Source organism: Corvus cornix, chromosome 2 (assembly GCF_000738735.6).
Source record: "Corvus cornix cornix isolate S_Up_H32 chromosome 2, ASM73873v5, whole genome shotgun sequence".
NCBI classification, from domain to species: domain Eukaryota; kingdom Metazoa; phylum Chordata; class Aves; order Passeriformes; family Corvidae; genus Corvus; species Corvus cornix.
In genome coordinates, this window is record NC_046333.1 from 32,227,633 (window position 1) to 32,248,605 (window position 20,973).

A 20,973-nucleotide genomic window follows, 5' to 3' on the forward strand; every position below is an offset into this window, starting at 1 on the left:
TTAGGGAGGGACTAGAAATTAGTTCTATTCAATTCTATTAATGAATCCCACTCAAGAAAATAAACCTGAAAGAGTCTACATAAAATCATGCAATTTTTGCAACCTCACTTCTACCCTCAGAGATTTTATAGCCCACTGAATACATTTTATTTACAATTCTAACATCGGTCCATTGATCCAGGCAGCAATATGCTGTAGAATATGGTTAGGCTATTTTGAGTAGTATTTTGGCAAATGTACATGAATGTCTTAAAAGAAACTGCATTTAGTACCTCTGGATCTTAAAATTCTGAAAATGATGGATGACACAGTACATAGCAAACATACTCCTACGTGAAATGCGTCATTATATAACAGATCTCATGGACTTCATAAAAAACATATTTGAGCACATTTTTGCATACAAGTCTTATATAAAAGTAAATATATTGGTACTACTGAAAAATAAAATAAAAAAGCCCCACAACATTGCAGCTTTTAAGTCATCTTTATCTTTTTCATTTACTTCTTTCCACAATCACTAGTGGACCTAGAGCATAGGAGAAACACTGTTTTACAACTTCAGTGTGTTTAACTGAGAAGGATCAACATTAGACAACTACTACATTTCATATATAATCCAACAGAAGTGCCAAGAAAAACATGCCTGTGACAAGGCAGAGAGCTTTTTTAATTCATCCTGTTCAGAGCACACACAACACTGCTTAGTTTTGATTTATGGTCAATGCTGACTACTAATTAACAGGATTACAACTGAAATATTAAGAAGCCTGTTCTGAAAGGCAAGCTGGAGTAGTTTCAACGAGCTTGAGTAGATAAATTATCAACATAGTACAAGTCATAGTCATTATGCATAAACTCAAGTATGGCCAAGAGCAAATAGAGACATGCTGAAAATAAATCCTAAAAAACACCCAAAAACCTTTCAAAAACAGCATTACACAACAACTTATATAAGCAAATAAAACAGGGAAGGTTTTCCTGCATTTTAGCAAAACTTATTCTTTATATTAAAAAGGTTTCCAACAAAGTATTCAAAATTTTCTTTGCTACTCTGTAAGATTCTTAAACAGCCAAAACCCAGAACCATAATTTCCATATCTAGGTTTTGTTTATTAAAAAATATACAAAACCCAGATCCTATACTCAAGGTCTCTATAACTAAATGTGATTGGGATTACATGTCTTAAAAGAGCTGATGAAGACAAAGAGCTTCAGAATAGCTTCCACAGATTCTTTTGCATTCTTTTCAGCCATCTGTAGTTTGAGATGGAGACTTCAGATTCAAGCACCCTTTGAAAGGGGTAAACTGAACCAACTTCTCAATGAGTTACAAGGCAAAAAGCGAGAAAACCCTTCAGAACAGCAGCGGTCAACAGATCCATAGAATGATTCCGACCATGAGCAAATGGACGCTACATCTGTGCAAGAACCAATTCCACACTTAACCTTTTACAGTCCCTGTCTTTGTAAGACATGAATCATATGAGTCAGAAGAAGAAATACCCTGAGGATTACTGCATGTATTTAGTGATACTAGATGACAGAAAAGGCAGGACCAAAACACATTTAAGGCTTCAACAGCAAACACCCAATAAACTCACACATAACAAAAGTGGCAAAAAAAGCTTCTGATGAAAGAGGTAGAAAGAATTCATGCTTTCAAAAATTCCCCATGATACAATAATCAGAGCACTTCCAAAAAGTTCAAGTGGAATATAGGGAATTGCATTGATTCTGAACAGTGTCTATGCACAATGTCCCAGGCACACCTAACTCAAGACAGACAACAAGCCTTCCCTAAAAAAAAAATCTGCTTTGTAACAAACTGTTAAGTGGCAACTCATTTATCCCAATCTTTTAGGGAAACATGGAACATACCACCTCTACTTCACAAGTTCGTGATTCTAAAACGGTCTCACCTCAAAGTTTGATCAAAAATGCTGCGGTATTCAGCAGATTCAAGATAAGCGAAATCCTTGTGGGGCATGGGGTACTACCATCTGACAACTGCTTTTGGCATACTGCAAGAGGCTGAACAGAAATTCACTTGTCAGCAGATCCAACCAAGGAAGAAGGTTCTCCATGAGCCACAGCTCTCTGCTGCTGCCCACCTTATCACCAGACAGTCACATGGTTTCCAGTTCTTCAGCAGCGCCCAGTGCTAAATCTGGATCATGGGATTCAAACCAAGAGGGCAGCACACAGCAGGTGTATCTGTCCTAGTCACATTTTTCCACCTTTTTATCCATGGAAATTCAATTACTAATTATTTTTGCAAATCAAAATTTACATCTCAACACTAAGAACAATACAAGAAGTTTCCTTTGTCCCCTGTTTTCACCTTCCCCTTCAGTACTTTCCCACCTTCACACCCAGCATACCAAGTCCTCACTTTCTCCAAGAATAGCTCAAAGAACCACAGCTTTTACTTGCTGCTAGAAGCAGATAACTCTGAAGCTAAATGTATGTTTTGACATATGCAGTCACTTTGTCAGAATATGTGGAAAGAGCTAAAAATGTTTTTGAACAGTAAGTAATAAAAAGCCTTCCGGAAAGGGTTCAAGCGCATCAACAAAAAAGCTGCAGCCAGAAACACCAGAAACAAGATCACTACAATTTACTGGACATGAAAGAATGCTGAATACACTCAGCAGTACTGCTATGACACAGCAGCTTGAACTAAACAGGTAGAAAGGCATGCAAGATACAGCCTTTGATCTTCCATTCTCAGAAGCACAAACATATTCAAGATACAATTTAACCAAGAAGTCACATGTGAACATCTACAGAAACAAAAATAGTCTTTCTAGTTATCTTAGTCTTAGATGGAAAATAAAAATTTCTCAATTTTTTTTTAGGTTTATTTTTAATTACTTTAATGACACTTCATTTAGAAGTTTCTCATTGTATCAAGAAAACCCAGCTGAGTTTACATATTTTTGCATCTCTATGTAACAGAATCTACCATAAAACTTCCTCTACAAAGAGGCTTTATATAAAAACCAAAAAAGGGGGATCAGCGAATTGAGGCTGCAGCTTATTACAATTAAGAGAAACTGCACATTTCTGTTTCTTCGTAATAAATAGGTAACGTTAACTGAGTTGTCCATGTCACTCAGATAATACTATCGGTATATGTGACAGCAATATCTGACATGAAAAAATGCAGATATTTTAACAGGATAGATACTTTATGGGGAAATATACAGCAATTACTGCCAATCTAAATTGGGCATATACACCCACCTCTCTAAAAGACACCACAATCTGCAATATTTCTGTGTCAAAGTTGATATTTTACCTTTCTGTTGAATTAAAAGTGCTAAGAGGTTCTCTCTTCCTACCCAAGAAGAACCAGCCTCAAGTTTCATCTGAAGTTTATGGATAGTAGGTTTGTTAGAACAGTAGGTTTGGTTTTTTGCACAAACAAAAACAAGCAGCCTAAGATGTGACAGTTCTCTAGGATGTGACTCTTCTACTTACCTGCAAAGGTGTAGTTCTCAGCAGCTAGAGAATTAGAAAGCAATTTTCTGCTCCATATTAAAAACCTACAGATAACAACATGAAAAAAGCAAAGCAAAAAAAAAGTCCCATTGCTTTATTAATGTTTGGATATGGGCATTTTCTCAAGAAGGAGCATTCCATAAAGCACAAATATGAACAGCACATAGAAGTTATGAAAAGTCTCCCCAAAACCATCGAATGCAGTAAGAAAAGAATCATCTTTCCTGAGGCTAGAGCCCTAACCTGAGTGCTTATTTCTGCATTTGGCAAGCTGAGGATCTCCTAACCTTAGTGTGATATATCTACACGAAACCACTTAGAAATATGCAGAAAAGTAAAACACTCAACATGTTTAGTGAAGTAGTGAAGCATGGTTACTGGGCTTTTCCTTAAATCATTATTATTTCATTGTAATAATTTACTTATTTAAATATTAATCATGTTCAACATGCATTAAATTGTTGGGTGTTTTTTTTAAGCTGGCAGTTTTAAGGAAACTGGTAAATATACATATTGACAAACACAGGCTTATTTGAGTAAGCAGAAAAAGTTCTCTGTATCTGCCAGCAGTTCATCTTGCTAGTAACAGGGAAGCCTTTGTTTCCCTACTTTTCAGTGACAAAAAAAATCCAAAAAAGACACAATAACATGTCAGTTTTAAGATGCTGAGAAATAATCAACAACAGGTTTACTCATTAATTGCATTATCCTTTCTGTAGCAGTATATTAAAAAGAAACACCAAAAAAGGTCTTCACATTCTGCATATCGAAATTAGTGTAATTCAAGTATGAACTGTCATTTCATGCCATTAAATCAAATGCTAGTTTCTATTCATTTCTATCTATTTTGAGGCAACTCTATTTCATCTTTGGCTAAAAAAACCCTACTTTTGAGTAAAGTATTTTCATTAACCAGATACTGTGAGTGGCCTAACTTCACCTGATTAGCACCTGCAAAGCATGTCAGGACACAAATTTAACCACAGATTCTAAAGAGCGTTAGATTCACAAAGCCTTCAGAGTCCTATAAACTATCAACATCTTTCATCTTCCTGAGCTCTACTTCCGGTTGAAACAGTATAAAAGCATTTCTGCAGTTCAGCCTTTTTTGAGGCAAAACAAACAACCTCAATGGTAAAATGAGAAAGCTGAATGGCAAAGATACCTTTGCAGCATCTCATGTAGAGATTTGTCATGGGAATGAGATGCTGCAAAGGTATCTCTGGAAAGGCTTGGACTACTGAGTCCGTAAACGGATTTGACAGAAACATCTGTCAAGTAATTTTAATAATCAAACTGGACAGCTTATGTTTCACCACAAGTTCAAGAATGCAACTGACACCAGGTCACTATCATCAAATGTGACTCCAAAATGAGACCTTGCTTATTTTATCTAACGCAGTCTCCTGAGAGAGGACAAAAGCAGATGTTCAAGAAAAAGCACATCAAAGTGCTTTGAACAGGGGCTGGACCAGATGACTTTTGAGAGATTCCATCCAAATGAACTATTCCATGATTCTGTAAAAAGGCATGCAAGCAAACAGTGATGCTTCCTTGAAATATCACTTACCTCCCCCAAAGTTTATGGTGCTAGTTGACAGAAATCTTTATTTTGACCTTTTAACAACATGTGTTCTAGTAAAGTTATAAATAGTAAACAAGAAACCATTAACAGCCAGGCCCACACACTATTAAACTCAAAATTTATTTCTCAAAAACCAAAGGCACAGACTTCAGCGAGGCACAAACTTTAAGCAAGAAATGGCTGCTTCACACTTATTTGCAGGAGGGCTATACTGACGCCTTTTAAAAGAGCTCTATAGATGAAGAGTCAAACTGCAGGAGGCATGTAATTGGAGACCTCTTCTTCTTTACAGAGAGTTGTTTTCTCCAAATTAGTACCATGTCATGATTTCAGCTACTGTCATTATGATGATCCCCCTTCTGATTTCCTACTTATCCTGCTGTCTGTATCTTTGTCTGGTCTTTGTCAGCCACTCAACACAATTTAAAAGGCACTAGAAATACAATTAGAGCATTCTACACTGTGCCCCAAAAGCAAATTACTTCTTAGAAATTAAGGTTATTTATAGAGGAAAAAAACCCAAAACAAAACCAAATAGAAAACTTCAGATGAAAGCCAAAATAGGGAAAAAGAATGAATACATATATACACACACACACACAATGCCTAGAAGTTTGTCTTCTGATTACATAGCACAGCTGCTGCCTTGCATGGTAGTCTCAACTCCTTTCTAATTAGACAGGTATCTAAAAATGTGATGCAATTAGCTGTAGAATAAATGCATGTACTGTTACTTAAAGCAAAAGCTGTTTTTGAGTAGAACCTCAAACGGTCCAAGTATCTGCAAAGCTCATAAAATACTTCCACTGAGTCAGTTTTATTCTATTCAGCTGTCTGAATGCTTGCCATTTGACATAAGTCAACCAAAGCAGATAAATTCACAGTCAAATAAAAATTTGGACACTGTCCTCATTTCAAACCACAGTCAAACACTATATAAAAATCACACCTTTTTACTTATTGTATAGACTGAAATAGCTGTGATAATTCAAGCCAAATTGTTTCAATTTGAGGAATATTTAAAGCTAAAATCTGGCCCAATCATCCAGGTCTCAACTCATTTCTCTGCATTCAGTCACTAAAAAGTATCTGACCATAGAATGACTTCATTATTAAACAAGAGTGGCTAAAAGGATCAAATTGTACAGAGCAAGAACAGTATTTCAGAAGCACACAGTGTTTTTCCTCTTAAGAATTCAGTTTTTCAACCACTAGACTGTGTTAGTCTATTAGGTGGATTAGTAAGTACTGTGCATTATTGGATTAAGGACTACCTGTATTGTAGCAGAAGTGGGTATTGATCTTGCAAAATCACTGATAAAAGACATTGCCCTGCAGTGGTAATTGGCTGAGATTTTTAGTTTCAGTTACTCAGGAAGAAATAGGAGACAATATATATCCTTGAAATAATCATTCAAATAAAAATTTTACGTACTGTAAGATAACAGCAGAATAAAAACTGAAAAATTCCAGCACAACTTTACAGAATAAGTGAATGTAAAATGCTATTTTTATTGATACAGTAATCTACATATAGGAGGAGTTTTAAAAGAGCAACCAAGATCATGCTCTTCAAGGTTTGATTTTGCTGGAGTTTCACACAAGTTAATCAACAGGCCACAAATGGTGCTGCCATGGAACATAGGTGGGGTGTGGGTCAAGCAGCTTCTTTTGTCCTGCTCAAACCAACCCTCTGCATCAGTTCCCTCATCCAGGCTTCAGAGTACATGGAAACAAGGTGGTTGTGATTTCATTTAAAGCTACTTCTCTCTCCATCAGAAGTTTCATATTAACAAAGTAATCTCTGCCTTCTTCAGAGCTGGGAGTATCATACACTGGACCTATATAAAGAGATTATATTATTTCTTTACATAAGTACCATTGCTGAGAGCACAGAAGAATGGTTAGTCACAAATCTGTGCAAACATCTCAAAAGGTTTCTACATTCCCCAAGTCTTTGGCCAGAAGTCTGGAGATACAAGGTTAGAATCTGGTGACCAAAATGTTCAGAAGGGACATCCCCTTAAAAATAATTACAATTAAACTTGAATATTACTTTGTTGCTAACCTGTCAAGCAAAACACCATCACTCTTCTTCCAAGACCCAAGAAAACTTGTCTTCAGGTCCTTTAAAAAGCCCCTTCTGTTATTTTTTTTTTTGTGCAGTCCGATGTGAAGAGAGGATATTTTTACAGCAAGGTATTACATGAATTGCTCAAAGGGCTCTTTGATAGACTGTGCCAATGTCATGAAAAACCTTTTCTGGGATGACAAAAAGAAAACAAACCAAATAATGTTCATCAATGGCACATGAAAATAGCTAATAAGGAAAACAGTGGGGCAACAAATAACTGGAAACGGACAAACTGTCTCATACATCAAACCAAGGAAGAACAGATGGTAAAAGAGAATTGCTGACTTTCAAGACAAAGAAGTTTACTCTCAAAAATTCTCCCTTTAAACCCTCTAACATGGGACAGAAACTTTAACAATATCCTGTCATCAGAAAAATCATGTAGATGTGAAGGCAAATTAATGGATCACAGTTTAAAACGGACAGAAAGTAAATGTTTTACAGATTTACATCATAGGGTTTAAGGAGACATTTACAGATGAAATATCAACTAGCTCTTTACCAGATTATTATATCACAGGTGAACCACTCATACCTTTCATGAGACAAACTCAGAATATTCCTGAGATTCCTCCCTACCATGCTTTTGAATACAACACATAGTATCTTGAAAGATAGAAGACATAGGAACAATCAATGGATGTGTGCAGTGAATGCCCTATGTTACTCCATGCCACTTGATTTTAGCATCAACAACTGCTTATCTGATAATTATATACTTCAGCAGTGGTTTGTTTCACAGTTCTTCAGTTTAACACAGTGCTCATGATCCTGTACTGAAAAGTGTTCCACAGACATCCAACATCATCTTTCTACTTCAGACCACTGAATTACTATTTTTTCACTATCTTGACAATAGAAAATAGGCCCACAATTCTGGATTAGCCCATAAATTCAAAATTCAACATATAATGACCTCAGACTGCAAAACTGCTATTTTAAAAGGCACTGCTGTTTGCAGTTTAAGATGTCACCTGGGAATGCTCCAGATTATTTTCAAAAAAGCAAGCTGTCACCTTACACAGAAAGCAACACCACTTCACATATCCCAGGCACTAAAACAGCATAGCCAGATGTTGTTAGAACTGACACTTGATGTTTCTATCCAGCCCACATTTATCCACGTCCTTCCATTGCATTGCTTCTTACTCTGCAGAAGGCAGAGTTTAATTCCCTTGAATCACAGACTATTTTTGCCTTTCTGAGGAAGCCTCTGCCGCATTAAACACATTTGTTTAGACTTCACAGGAGAAATTTCATGACCAGAAGGACCAGAATGATGCACTTTGTATTAACTTTGACAGACACGTGGTTCCAGTTACAAGGTATCAGCACAATTCTAGCTGAAGGTTCCATCTATGACCAAAATCAAAGCTTCACTGATATAAAGCTAGAAGTGATAGTGAAATTAGGAAACCAGGACCCTCCAAAAAAACTTTCACTTCAAGTTTAACAGAGGGAAGGAACTACACAATGGCATCATTACAAACTTAACACAACTTAAATCAACACTGACAGAAACTTAGTACCATTCCAAGGTAAGACTCTTCAGAGTTCTCAAATTTGTGCTCTTGGTAAACTACCTACAGTGAAAAATCAGGATGAAAGGATGACAAGAACTCAAACACAAAAAAATAATCTGATGAAAAAGTCAGCTTTAGCAGTCTTTCTCCCCTCCAACCACTGATAAATCTAAATAGTCTGCCTTAATTATGGTAAATGACTGGAAAATACCATCAGATGCACCATAGGAAGTGAGAAAAAATATTATTAGAAGATATTCATTCTCTTTAATAAGAGAAATTCAAGACAAGAGTATGGTATAAACTCTAATTTATTGGTAAATGTGCTCAGAACCTCAACAGAAAAATATCCCAAACCCAAAATGAAACAGTTGCATATGACAGCCATAATACATAAAGAAAAATAATGGAAAAGGAAGAAAAATTATGTGTTTCAAATGGACTGACAAGGAAGATCTGAACTGACTGTTGCAAAATCAGCCAGAGGGAAAACAATCATATTGAATCACATTTGATGGGTCACGTGGGCTTTACTATAACTGGATATTTAGACCACAAATACTCCATCCAAGAATATCACTTTGGTTACAATATGAACCTATACTTTAATAAAGTTGTCAGCATTTCTTGACACAGCAGGTAAGACTAACATTTTCAGCCAACAAGAAAAAAAGAAGCAGTTTTAAACACTTACAGCATATTTATCGATAAAAAAACTGATTCCTACTTTGAATTTCGCCCTAGGCTTGTAGCAATGATGGCTTCAAAATCCAGTGCTGCAGTATTGTGGCACCTGATTATCCAGGGCTAAGGAACTGGAAACAGTATTAATGTGACTTTTAACAGGTCACTGCTTACAAGACATGCAACATTTAGTTCACAACCTACCCATGCACATGACAGCTCAGGACAATCTGTTGAGTAGCACCAAACAAGTGCCAGCCACCTGATAATTTAAGAAATAAAACCTATCCATTAGTTTGGTACCTTCTCTAAGAAGAGTTCCCGTTCACACATTACTAATTATCCTTACTCTAGTATCAAAATGCCAGACCCATTCATTTCAACTAAATTGTGACCTAAAAACCTGTCACCAACAGGAACAAGGACCAGGTTCAAATGCTGATCTCACCATAATGAACAAGCTTACTGCAAAAAATTAAGTATCACCAGCGTAACTGTGTGTTTGTGTGCATGTGCAGACGTATCTGAACATGTAAAATCAACAAGCACATTTTTATTTAGAAATAAACCAGAAAACTGGTAAGGTAGGAGAAGAAAAAAAACCACCTGGAACAAAAATATTTATGCGGTTAGGAACACAGCACAAATGGCCTGAAGGCAGCTAATACTGTGACAGGATTGATTATGTAGGGAGCCACCGAAAAAACCCACAGAGCTTCAAAAGTGAAGATGACACCTACACAATGCAGAGCACAGTCTCTCATTAGATGGTTTTAATGAAGTTTCCTGAATTCATCTATTAGAGACCCACTAAAATAATTCCCAGCATTTGTTATGAGACTGACAAGAAAATGATATATGGAATAGAAAAAAGAAAATCTTTGCAACAGAATCATCACTTTTTTAAAAAAACAAAAGCCATTTAGATTACAGGCAGATTTTTGCCAAATTATGAGTTCACATCCACTTGGAACACTTGGAAGTAGAAGTCTCTTCCCACAAGAACCTCTGCCAGTAAACAAAGAATTTTAATAGAAAAATTAGGATCTGACCACAATACTGGCATATGAGAAACAGACAAGTTACATTTACAGACAATCAATATACTAATACTCAGTACTTAAGGTTAGTTGTCAGAACTTGAGTCATGTAACAGCAAGTATCCAATAAGAAGTACCTTACTGTAGTTGGCTTTCATATAATCTACTCAAGAAGCTTTGCATCCAAACACTTAATAAGAAAATAAAAATCCAAAGGCTCTTTAGGAGTTATCCAGTAAGCACTACAATTCAAATAATGTTGTAATTGCAAACAATTAAAAAATGAGAATTGAAGACCAATCCTATTAAATGCCAACTTTAGTTCTGTTCATTAGAATCTTTAAGCTACTGCAGGGAGGAAAATGTTTAAAATGAGCTTAACAAAAATTAAGATCAGGGTTTTTTTTCCTACTGAGTGATCAAAAGCCACTATGCTGTAAGCAACCTGTGAAAGTATTTGAAAAGCTATAGTTTCTAGATAAGCTCAAACAGGTAGATTAACCGAATTTCATTGACAATAAGTTTCAAGAATAATACACTGTAAAAATGTTTCTCTTCTCCATCAGGTTTTAGACTTTGTGCAGGTTTCTTTCCCCAGCACTAGAAAAAGGAAGAGGAAAACTCCACAAAAGAGGTAAGAGCAGCAAGTTTGTTGCCAACTGTAGTTCACTGCATTACAAAAGAAAGAGGAGAGGAAAAAAAATAAGAAAAAATCCATCCATAAACCAACAAAAAAGTATGAGAGACGATTTTCTAACTGAAGCCAACTATTCATATGAATATATACTTCAAACTCCCATCTGAAAGTGGAAAATCATGTAGGCCAGTAAACTCTCTGTTAGGTTACTGATCTTTCACATCTTGAAGAAACACTTATTTCTCATGCAAGATTTTTGGAGTTCATCTATTCTGCCCTCTCAAAAAAATTTTATTAACCTCTTTTCACAAAAAAAACGTGACAGGCTATTGATGAGGCATTACTCCAAAACAGAGATTGCTCCAGAGGAGCATGTCATCTCTAGGCATGCACTGGCTGCATTCTGAGTTCCACCAGTTTTCAATTTCCTTGGGTTTTACCTCTGCCAATTCTCCTACATTCAACCTATTTTGCTTTGGCATCCCTATCAGGTACATGTTGAAGTACTCAGCCATCAATTTTTATACTTTGTAGGCATCATCAGTGGAACACAATAAATTACTTCTTTAAAGAATTCTGTAACCTTAAAAACACTCTTTTCTATATCTATACTTCATGGAAACCTCATAATCCTGTCAACAGAATCCCTGCAACTTAATTTTATTTATCTAGTTTTCCAAAGGAGCTATATCTACTACACCACAACAGCTGAACCCAGACTTCAACATTTCTTTATAGAAAAAGTACCCCGAGAACTGGAAGAGTGCTGTCTAACCCAGCCCACAGGCACAGCAGTACCAGACAGGCAGTCGCCATGAAAGTAGCCCAAAACAGGCTGCAGCCAAAGACGTACAATGGCACACAGGACAGTTTTCAGAGAATGAGAGAACTAGAGGAATTCAGGTATTCTGAAGAAGTGAACTTACAGGGGAAAAGGAGGCAGGACACATGCAAGAAATCTTGCTAGTTCTTTTCCATCACATGCGCCTTCTCTGAAAAAAAAAAAAAAAAAAAAAAAAGGACTCTACTCCAGTCCTGTAAACGAGATTGTACTCCCCTGACTGTATGCACAAGGCACTGTACACTCAGCAATGGCAGTTCGTGGATTCTAAACTGCCAGGTCACACCAAAGGACAAACACCTACTCAGATACCATGGTAGTAGAGAGACACAACTGAAACTTTAACTAGGAGCATTTCAAATCACAGCAGATCAACAAGAACCGGCAACATCCTGAAACAGTTCCTACTCAGTTGTACTGCCCACCCACACGCTGCTTTTCATTTACTTATTCCTCCTATCCTGCAATAAATGATTTTGTTCCTGGCATTAAAATTGAGGGAGAGTGAAGAATACATATCTGTGAGTAGCTGAGTCTCTTGGTAGCACTGGTTGTCTTGATAAATAAACTGCTCCAGAAAGGGAACAAGTGAAGAGGGTAATTCTAATCAGAACACGATGCATCAGCAGAAGATACCAGTATTAAACCAGTCCAAGCCTTCTTCAGTGAATGTTAATAGTGGTGAACAATGAAATCAGGGTGTGCTGCTTCTTTAATGTAACTTCAAGTCTTGCAAAATACAGTTCTTTTCTTTGCATCCATGCCAAAAAACCATGTTTAAACCAAAACACTTGAGCGTGCATATAATTACAAATGAAGCACTCCAACAATATTGCATGGCATTTTCCTTTAAGTTGTAATCTACAGGTGATCTACAAGGCGAAAGCGACAATTTGAAAACAAAACCAACAATTTACTATAGCAGATGTTTCAAAACAGCTTTCCAAGTCAAAGCTACCAAACAGTTGCTCAAGAACTAGGAACTGCATAGAAAAGTCCTCTGGAAAGCCACTGAACTGTAAGTGTTCTGTACTTTGGAAATCAGGTGACTTTAAAAAAAACAAAACCTACAAGTCCAACTTCTAATGCGAACTCATGAAGCCTGAACACTTTGAAATATGTATCTCTAGGAAAAGTCACCACAGACATACATTAGTAAGTACATAAAGCCCATAGGAGAAAAGAATTTTTTAAAATTATTACTTTGTTATCTACTTGGGTGTTGGTTCAAATCACATTGCCAGCGTCATTTCAATACAAGAAAAACGAAAGAGGGATTTCCTGACTCAGTGCTTAGAAGGAAGATACACTGAAAAGTAACTATTTGTTCCACACCTCATACACACTAAAACAAAAACACACACCCACTACTTAAGCAAGTGTAATTATACTAATAAACAGACAGAACTGCAATTCCACAATTAAGACTTTCTTTAGTTGAGAGTTACTAACCACGGTATTACTTCTGGAAGTTTTCTTTTCTAAAGCATCTGACTTAAACATGTACTTTCTTCCAAAAAGTACAAACCATACAGCAGAGAAATACAGAGAATACTCTTCGGATTTCAGACAGACTAAATATTTATGTAAGGTTCTCAAGTGTTTCAGCAACTATCTTCTACATGAAGAGATTACACAAGAGTATGAAGGAAGCAGGCTACCAAGGCAAACTTGACATTTTTTCCACTGCTGAGCTTTAATGCTTCAGATGTAGACTTAGTTGCTTTAAACCACTGCTTAAATGTCTTACTTTGAAAGCCATCAAGAATGGAGCTCAGTTAAATGCATATTTCTGCCCACTTTGTTATATCCTCAGAGGAGGTGCATGTGAGTTTTTATTCTGCAAAATCAACTTGTTGCAAAAGCAGCATGATTGAAACTACTACTTGAGAATAACTAACATTAAATTGTCTCATGAAGATTAAAGACAAATCAACGAAAACTGATTAATAAGGAAAACAGAGGGCTATCTCAGTCTTCAGTTTCTCAAGGAAAGTTTATAAACACTAACAAAAGAACCAATACAACTTAGAGAAAACAAACACAGTTTGAGATAGAAATGTCAAAATGTTTATTATGGCTAAATAATACAGAGTAACACCAGTTTCTATTAAGGTTTACTTTTCAATGATTCTTAAAACATTTAATACAAAAAAGGTATTTTGACATCCACTTTTTATACCTGTATGTGTGCAGTTCATAATCACTTCAGCCCTTAGTTATATTTAATATAAACATGTAACACCTGGAAATCAGCAACTACATTTAGAGAAAAGAGCTCACTAACATTACAAGCCTCGCATTAATCCTACCAAGTCCTGACTCAAAAGAGCAAGTTACACTGTCCACATCAGTCCAAAGCAATGCCGCCAACCAACTTAGCTCAGATAAGGAGGAGAAAACCTGTTCCAGAAACCATTCTCTAGGCTATTCAACAACTCGGCCTTATGCATGCCCACATTTAAATGCCTACTCTCCAACTTCACTGGCACAAAGAAGAGCAGGAAGTCACCACAGACTGCTATGGGGCAGCTCCATCAACTCCAGGGCAATGACAGTAACTGGGGAAATACGCATTTCATGGAGGACATTCACACTTTAGGCACAGGAAATGTTCTGCAAAACTCATCTACTTCCCTGCAAAAATTCTTACTGGAAACATCAGATCTGTTTGATGCTATACTTACTACTTGCTCAATCATAAAAATCTTACACTGTTAAACTGAAAACAGAATTGTTTCTACAGCAGTAGAAACACACGACAGCACAGCCGTACTGGCAAATCCCCGCCAAACACTGCTCCGGTGAATACTCATGCTACAGATTCCGAAGACAAAAAAGCCAGATGTAACACTATGCACATCTATTAAGTTTAACTGATAATTCCAGACTAATTGTACAACGGGAAAACAGTTTCTATACAAATGCATTAGCCACGATATCAAGCCTCATGGACACCTGAAAATAGCTGGACACAGAGATCACAGATCCCAAACATGATTTGTTCTCTTCATTATACCTGTTTAGCAACTACAAGCATTGTTTTTCTCTTTCTTCCTTTCAGAACAAATGGGTAACACACTGACACTGAGTACCTCCAAACAAAGCATAGCCAGCAGATCAGTAGCTGTGCAATCTGCAACAAAAGGTAGCCATGCACACATGACTCTTAGTAGTAGAAAGAGCAAGAGAATGTTTTTTATAATCTCCAAGAGATAATACATCCAGTATTCTTATTTTTCCAGCAGTGACCATACACAGATAAGCACTACATTCTAACTTTTAAACTTTACCAAGCAGACTATAGATAATTCCATTTACTATTACAGAATTGTATCATTATGTCAGCTAAAGACTACACACCAAGTCACACCACACTACTTCACAGGATGAATACAGCAATAAATAATTACAATTCTAGCAATCTACTTGCAGATTATATTACAGTTTACCAACACAAGTGATCAGTAATACAAGAACTATTTCATCTTCATATTTAAAAACACATTTTTTCACGGCATACTATTACCAGGCACTTAATTTTGAAACAAAGTAATTTCTCTACCCCACCCCTTCTCAAATGTCCCCAGAGTACCAAAAGATCAGCCATCATTTTGTTTAAACACTCACTGTCAAGTATCTGATTTCTATACTTGGGGATCAAAAGAAGAGAATTAGTGGGTTTTTTAATTTAGGAAAATACTGCCACGTCTCCTAGTAAGCTTCCAGACAGTGGCACAAATTTCCATGCAAACAAGTGAAGTCTCAGTAATAAGCACAAAAACAGTAAAACTAGTCAGCATCTCATCTTCAATCTAATTTTGGACAAATTTTTCTTCTTGAGGGTCACAATCTTCTACAGCTTTCCTAAATATAATTGCTTTAAACTATACTACAAGGTAATTTTACAGACTTTCTCCAGTTCTAACACATCCCTACATCTACCACTTATGAAGACAGTTTCATCCCTTCCTCCTTCTTCTTACCTATCTGTAGATAGCAGAAAACCAAATTTTACTTTAGACTTAGCAGTTTTGTACCAAATAATGATATGTACTTGGATGCTAGACTATAGAGGAACCTGTCATCAAGTTCCATAAGAAAAATTTTAAAATTCTAGCTCACTTTCGTAATGAAGAGATCTACAATGAGCTTTCACCAATTTGCCCTTGATTTCTAATTCTGTCAACAGTATTATTATGTTACATGCTACATGTACATAAAGTCTGCACAAGATATCCATTGTGCTGATGACAAAACAAAGGACTATCAAGCTAGCCAAATTACAAAAGATAAAGCCAGATAACAAAGTGACAGATGGCTATTATAAAACACTTCTTAAACTATTAGTATTATTTTGCTCATTAGCATGTCAAAACAGGGTCACATACCCAGTAGCGTCAGTTACACACAAAGGTACCCAACTTTACTAACAGTCTATTATCATAAAAGTACTCAAAAGAGCAAGAAAAAATAAAGACATGAGATGTCCTAGCAGGAAAGATGACAAATTTGGGTCATCACTGAAGCCTAAATGAACTGTTCTGAATGGTATTACTCATTCCTACTAAGGATAATTTCCTATTTTCTGTAGTCCATAGGGAACAAACTGTTTACATTTGGTTTTCTTTGCAACCAAACAAACTAGAAAGGTTTGTTTAAATAAAGCTTTGATTTTTGGTCTGTGGCCACAGAAATGCAGGATATACAGGATCCTACTGCCTGGTTATGTACAAGGTTTGCTGTGTTGCACTCAACCACAAAACCAGCTCTTTTTTATTCAAATGAAAATCAAGTTCAAATTACTTCTGTCATACTTGCAAGTAGCATTTTAGACAAGATCCGCACCAAACTGTTTTCTTACGACTGTATGAACTGTACAGTTCTCATAATTTACTCATCTCCTCACCAACTTGCAGACCAGACATGTTCTTTTTAATCAACCTAGATTTATCAGTCTAGCAGGGGAAGATCCATGTTTTCTCATGAGATCATGCAAAACATACTTACATCATTATCACAGATTTTAAGAACTATGTCAAAACATTTCTAATGATCAACACTCAAAACAAAGAAACAAACTTACCTACTACCATGAGAGTGAATTCAAAACCTCTCTTCACAGACTTTCGGTAAACTTGATTTGGAAGATTTGCAAACCCCACATATCCTTCAAGGTTCTTCTGTTGCTAAAGCAAGAGATATTCAGGAAAGAAAAAGTTAAAAGGAAAGCACGTAATTTCTTAGTTGGCTTGTATTCTTAGTTATTGAAATGTTCACTTCATTTTCACATTTGTAGAGAAGTGCTATCTACCCAACCTCTGAACAACCCAAGCTGTCTACATTCAAGGCAGTGAAATGAACTGCAACAAAAAATAAGAAAAAAAAATTTTTTTGACTGGATAGCCAAAAAAAATAGCACAGAAAGTCAACTATACAAAGAGTATTTTGAGCAAATACAATTGTCGTATTATGACTGTTTGTACAGGCACAAAAGTGTGCACGTGCAAACAAATTAAAACAATCAACTTGTTACCAATGCCCATTTGAAACACAGGCCAGCAGTATGAATGCACCTTTCCTGTACTTCCAAGTCATGGTGGTACTGCCTCAGCATGATGGGAACCAACCTGACACCTCTGCTTCTGAGTCACACATCTGGAGGCCTTCACATTAAACCCAGACCTACGCTAAAGCAGCATGCCTTGCAACAAACTCTCCATAAAGGCAAAACTTCAGCTGCCTTGTACTCTGAAAAACCTACCCAAAGTAGTGCCTACTGGGAAACAAGGGAAGAATTTTGGATGTTAGCCATTACTTCTTCCCACCACACTACTGAAAATGCTGGAGGTGCTTAAAATGCCTCCTCCTCACTGTACTAGACCCAGCAATCTTTCAAAGATCAACTCTGCTACCTTTGCACTACTCTTCCAGCACAATCCTGCAACTGTTTGTTTATTAATGCAGCAGGTCTGAGGATTGTCTTATGAGATTGGACAGTTCAGACATTTTCCAAAGAATCTGAAAACACTTTCTTGAGACAAACGTCTACTTAAAGCAACACAAGGCAATGCTTGTCATGGAGCAATGATTTCAGCCTTTAGGCTTTATGTCCATGAGAAGTTGAGAGGATGTCATGTGATGATGATACTGCCTCAGTTTCAGAGTTTAAGAGAGCTGTATATATCCACACAGAAGAAGTCCTGTCTACAAGTTTAAATTCCACTCCCTAAAATTATGTTCATGAGCATAGAGGAATTCTAAAAAATAATTTGTAAAAAAATTTTTTATTACAGGCTCTATTGCCTCAGAACTTCTCTGTATGGGATACAGTATGGTTAATTTAAGTTTGGTATATGGTTGACTCATGCTTATTTTGAAATTTTTTCTTTCTAAAACTGACAGAGTAAGCAATGCAGCAATAACTCATAGAATTTTCAAATAAAAAAATTTTGTTTAACTAAAGCGAGGATATAAAACCACTATTACCTTTGAAGTATTGAATGCAAGAAGAACTAACCTCTTGGCAATCCAACAGCACTAGTCAATGAATGGACTCTCTGCTTTAAGCCACACAACTGATTTCTCGATTTGGCAGATACACTATTAATCTCAAACAAAGCTACACCACTGCAAAGATTAAGTTAGAGGTTCAAATTTAAATATACAGAATGCAACAAATGTTATTACTTCTCTAGATGTAGGAATCTTTGCATCGTGTCATCAAAGAGCTTTTTTAAAGCAGTTTTTTTTTTCAATATAGCCTTTGGTGCAGCTATAATCTCATCTGAAAGGTTTTAAAATATTTTAAAAATCAGCTAGGAATTTAAAATCCAAATATTTGTTTTAATCTTCCAATCTATTACTACATGTAAGGAATGGAATTTATCACAATCTAAAGCCCTGAGCAAAAGCCAGTGCTTCAGAGATATTACATGACATGCAGGTCAGTGCTTTTTAAGATATTAAAGAGCTGCTTAACAGTGCAGGTCCTTAATAACCATTAAGGATATGGAACTGCTATTCATCCTACCACATATTAAATATGTAATCACAGTCAGACACTCCTAATAGTTCTATTTGTCAACCACCTGCATTTTTCAGTATCTACATAGCTTTTAATGTGTGTCACGCTTACCAGAAACAGCTCACCCCCTCGTTAGCGAATTCTTCTTTTGTTTAAAAGAATGGGTTTCCATATAATTCTTGTCTTGAACTAAAGTTATTTCTTTTCCCTTCCTCCTTATATAGACCTCCACATTTAGGATAGTTCTACTCCTAAGAACTTTTAGATCACGGAGTATGAAACGCTAAAAAAGAACAGATGGGATTTTTTGGGTTGTTTGCTCTATTAAGTGGGTCTACAGTAATTACACCCACAATTTTAGATAATGAAATATAAAGGGTACTAACCAGAAAGATCAAGATATACTGGACATTAATGCTATGTTTAATGTGAGCATTTGTCATCAATAGGAAAGAGCCTTTTAAAAAACTGCAGCTGGATGCCAGAGTCAGATTTCTGGTATACCAACTCAAACTGAAGATTTCAACATACTGGTTTTTAAATGGTTATATTTGTTCATAACTTGCTACTTCTAAAGAGACCAAAACAAATTAGGAATTGAGTTTCTTTAATTCCTGCAACAGCTTTTAAAAGAACTCAGTACCTTTTTTGTAAAAGAATTGACTTCCACTGTGTTGAACATGGTGCCAAATGAGATCTCATGTTTCTAATACTTATACCTTCCCCTTAACTTTCATCCCCTCCTGATTTTCAACCAGCTGCTACCTAAGCTCAATTTTAGTTAATCTACTAAAAAACTAGTGCTGCTTCTATTTCCACATTAGCTGTAAAACATCCGCACCAAAGTAATACTTACAGCTACTTTGTAAACAACACATTTCCAACATTTTCAGGATCGAAGATGTCAATAGAATACATCCAGAAGTAGTCCAGTAAAATGATGAATTTGAACCATAGCAGCGAGTCCATACAGGTGCAGCCGCAATCCAGAGAAGAAACAGGGGCAGTGTGAGAAAGAAAAGAAAAAGTTACTTACATTTGATCAAAGTAACCCACAATATTTTCCATCTAGTATGCTCAGTATACAACATTTTAAGCAGAATCACAGAATGGTTTGGTTTGGAAGGGATCTTGAGGAACATTGGCTTCTCAACCCCCAGTCATGGGCACGAACACCTTCCGTTAGATCAGTCTGCTCTAAGCCCCATCCCACCTGACCTTGAACTCTTCCAGGGATGGGGCATCCACAATTCCTCTGGACGACTGGTTCCAGTGCCTCACCACCCTCACAATAAAGAATTTCTTCCTAATAGCTAATCTGAACCTATCCTCTGTCAGTTTAAGGCCATTCCCCCTTGTCCTCTCACTTCATGCCTTTGTTAAAATTCCCTCTTCAGTCTTCTTGTAGGTCTCCTTAATTTACTTTGTTAGTAACCTTAATTTACTTTGGATTATACATAAAACAACCTTTCATGGTAATATACTACATGAACTCCAGACATTTAATGAGCAATACAGGTAGTTATACAATAGCTCTTTTTACTTCAGTTATTCAACAAGGCTTTTGTTTGCCATACACTATCTGAACCTGCAATGGGTTCAAGAGTGTTTCTTCTTCTGAGGTGTTCACCAGAATACATAATCTCATTTCACCACACTACTCCATAGTATTTTAGTGTGGAAAAGGTAGAAAAAGCAAAGTCATCATCACAGCAAATGTCTCCCAGGATTCTGTATTTCTAAGTCACTTTATACATTCAGTGAACAGCACTGATTCACTTCATTTGCAGCACTGAGCACTACAGCACTGTTGCAACCCTGGGCACAACTGTCATGGTTCAACAGCCAGAAAATAAAGAACAAAGTAGGGTGCACAAGTTAAAGTGTCTGTTCAACAACATCTAACTCTGTGCATGACAAGAGGTCTACAACAGTTCTCCAATGCACCACTTACAATACCTTAACTACAAAGCTGTATCACAAAGATCCTTTAAG

General features: G+C 36.4%; 1 protein-coding gene across 3 annotated transcripts in view; it reads right to left on the bottom strand.

Moving 5' to 3' along the window:
- The window catches only part of SEPTIN7 (septin 7), a 79,651-nt gene that overhangs the window by 43,658 nt on the left and 15,020 nt on the right, over window positions 1-20,973 (bottom strand). For 2 of the 3 annotated variants that reach the window (XM_039572575.1, XM_039572593.1), the window contains exons 2-3: window positions 19,835-19,839; window positions 17,038-17,140 (exon numbers count right to left, since the gene is read on the bottom strand). In XM_039572575.1, coding sequence (XP_039428509.1) covers window positions 17,038-17,140; window positions 19,835-19,839 — 108 coding nt within the window. The remainder of the gene's footprint in view (window positions 1-17,037; window positions 17,141-19,834; window positions 19,840-20,973) is intronic. The other variant, XM_039572583.1, reaches the window with a different exon arrangement.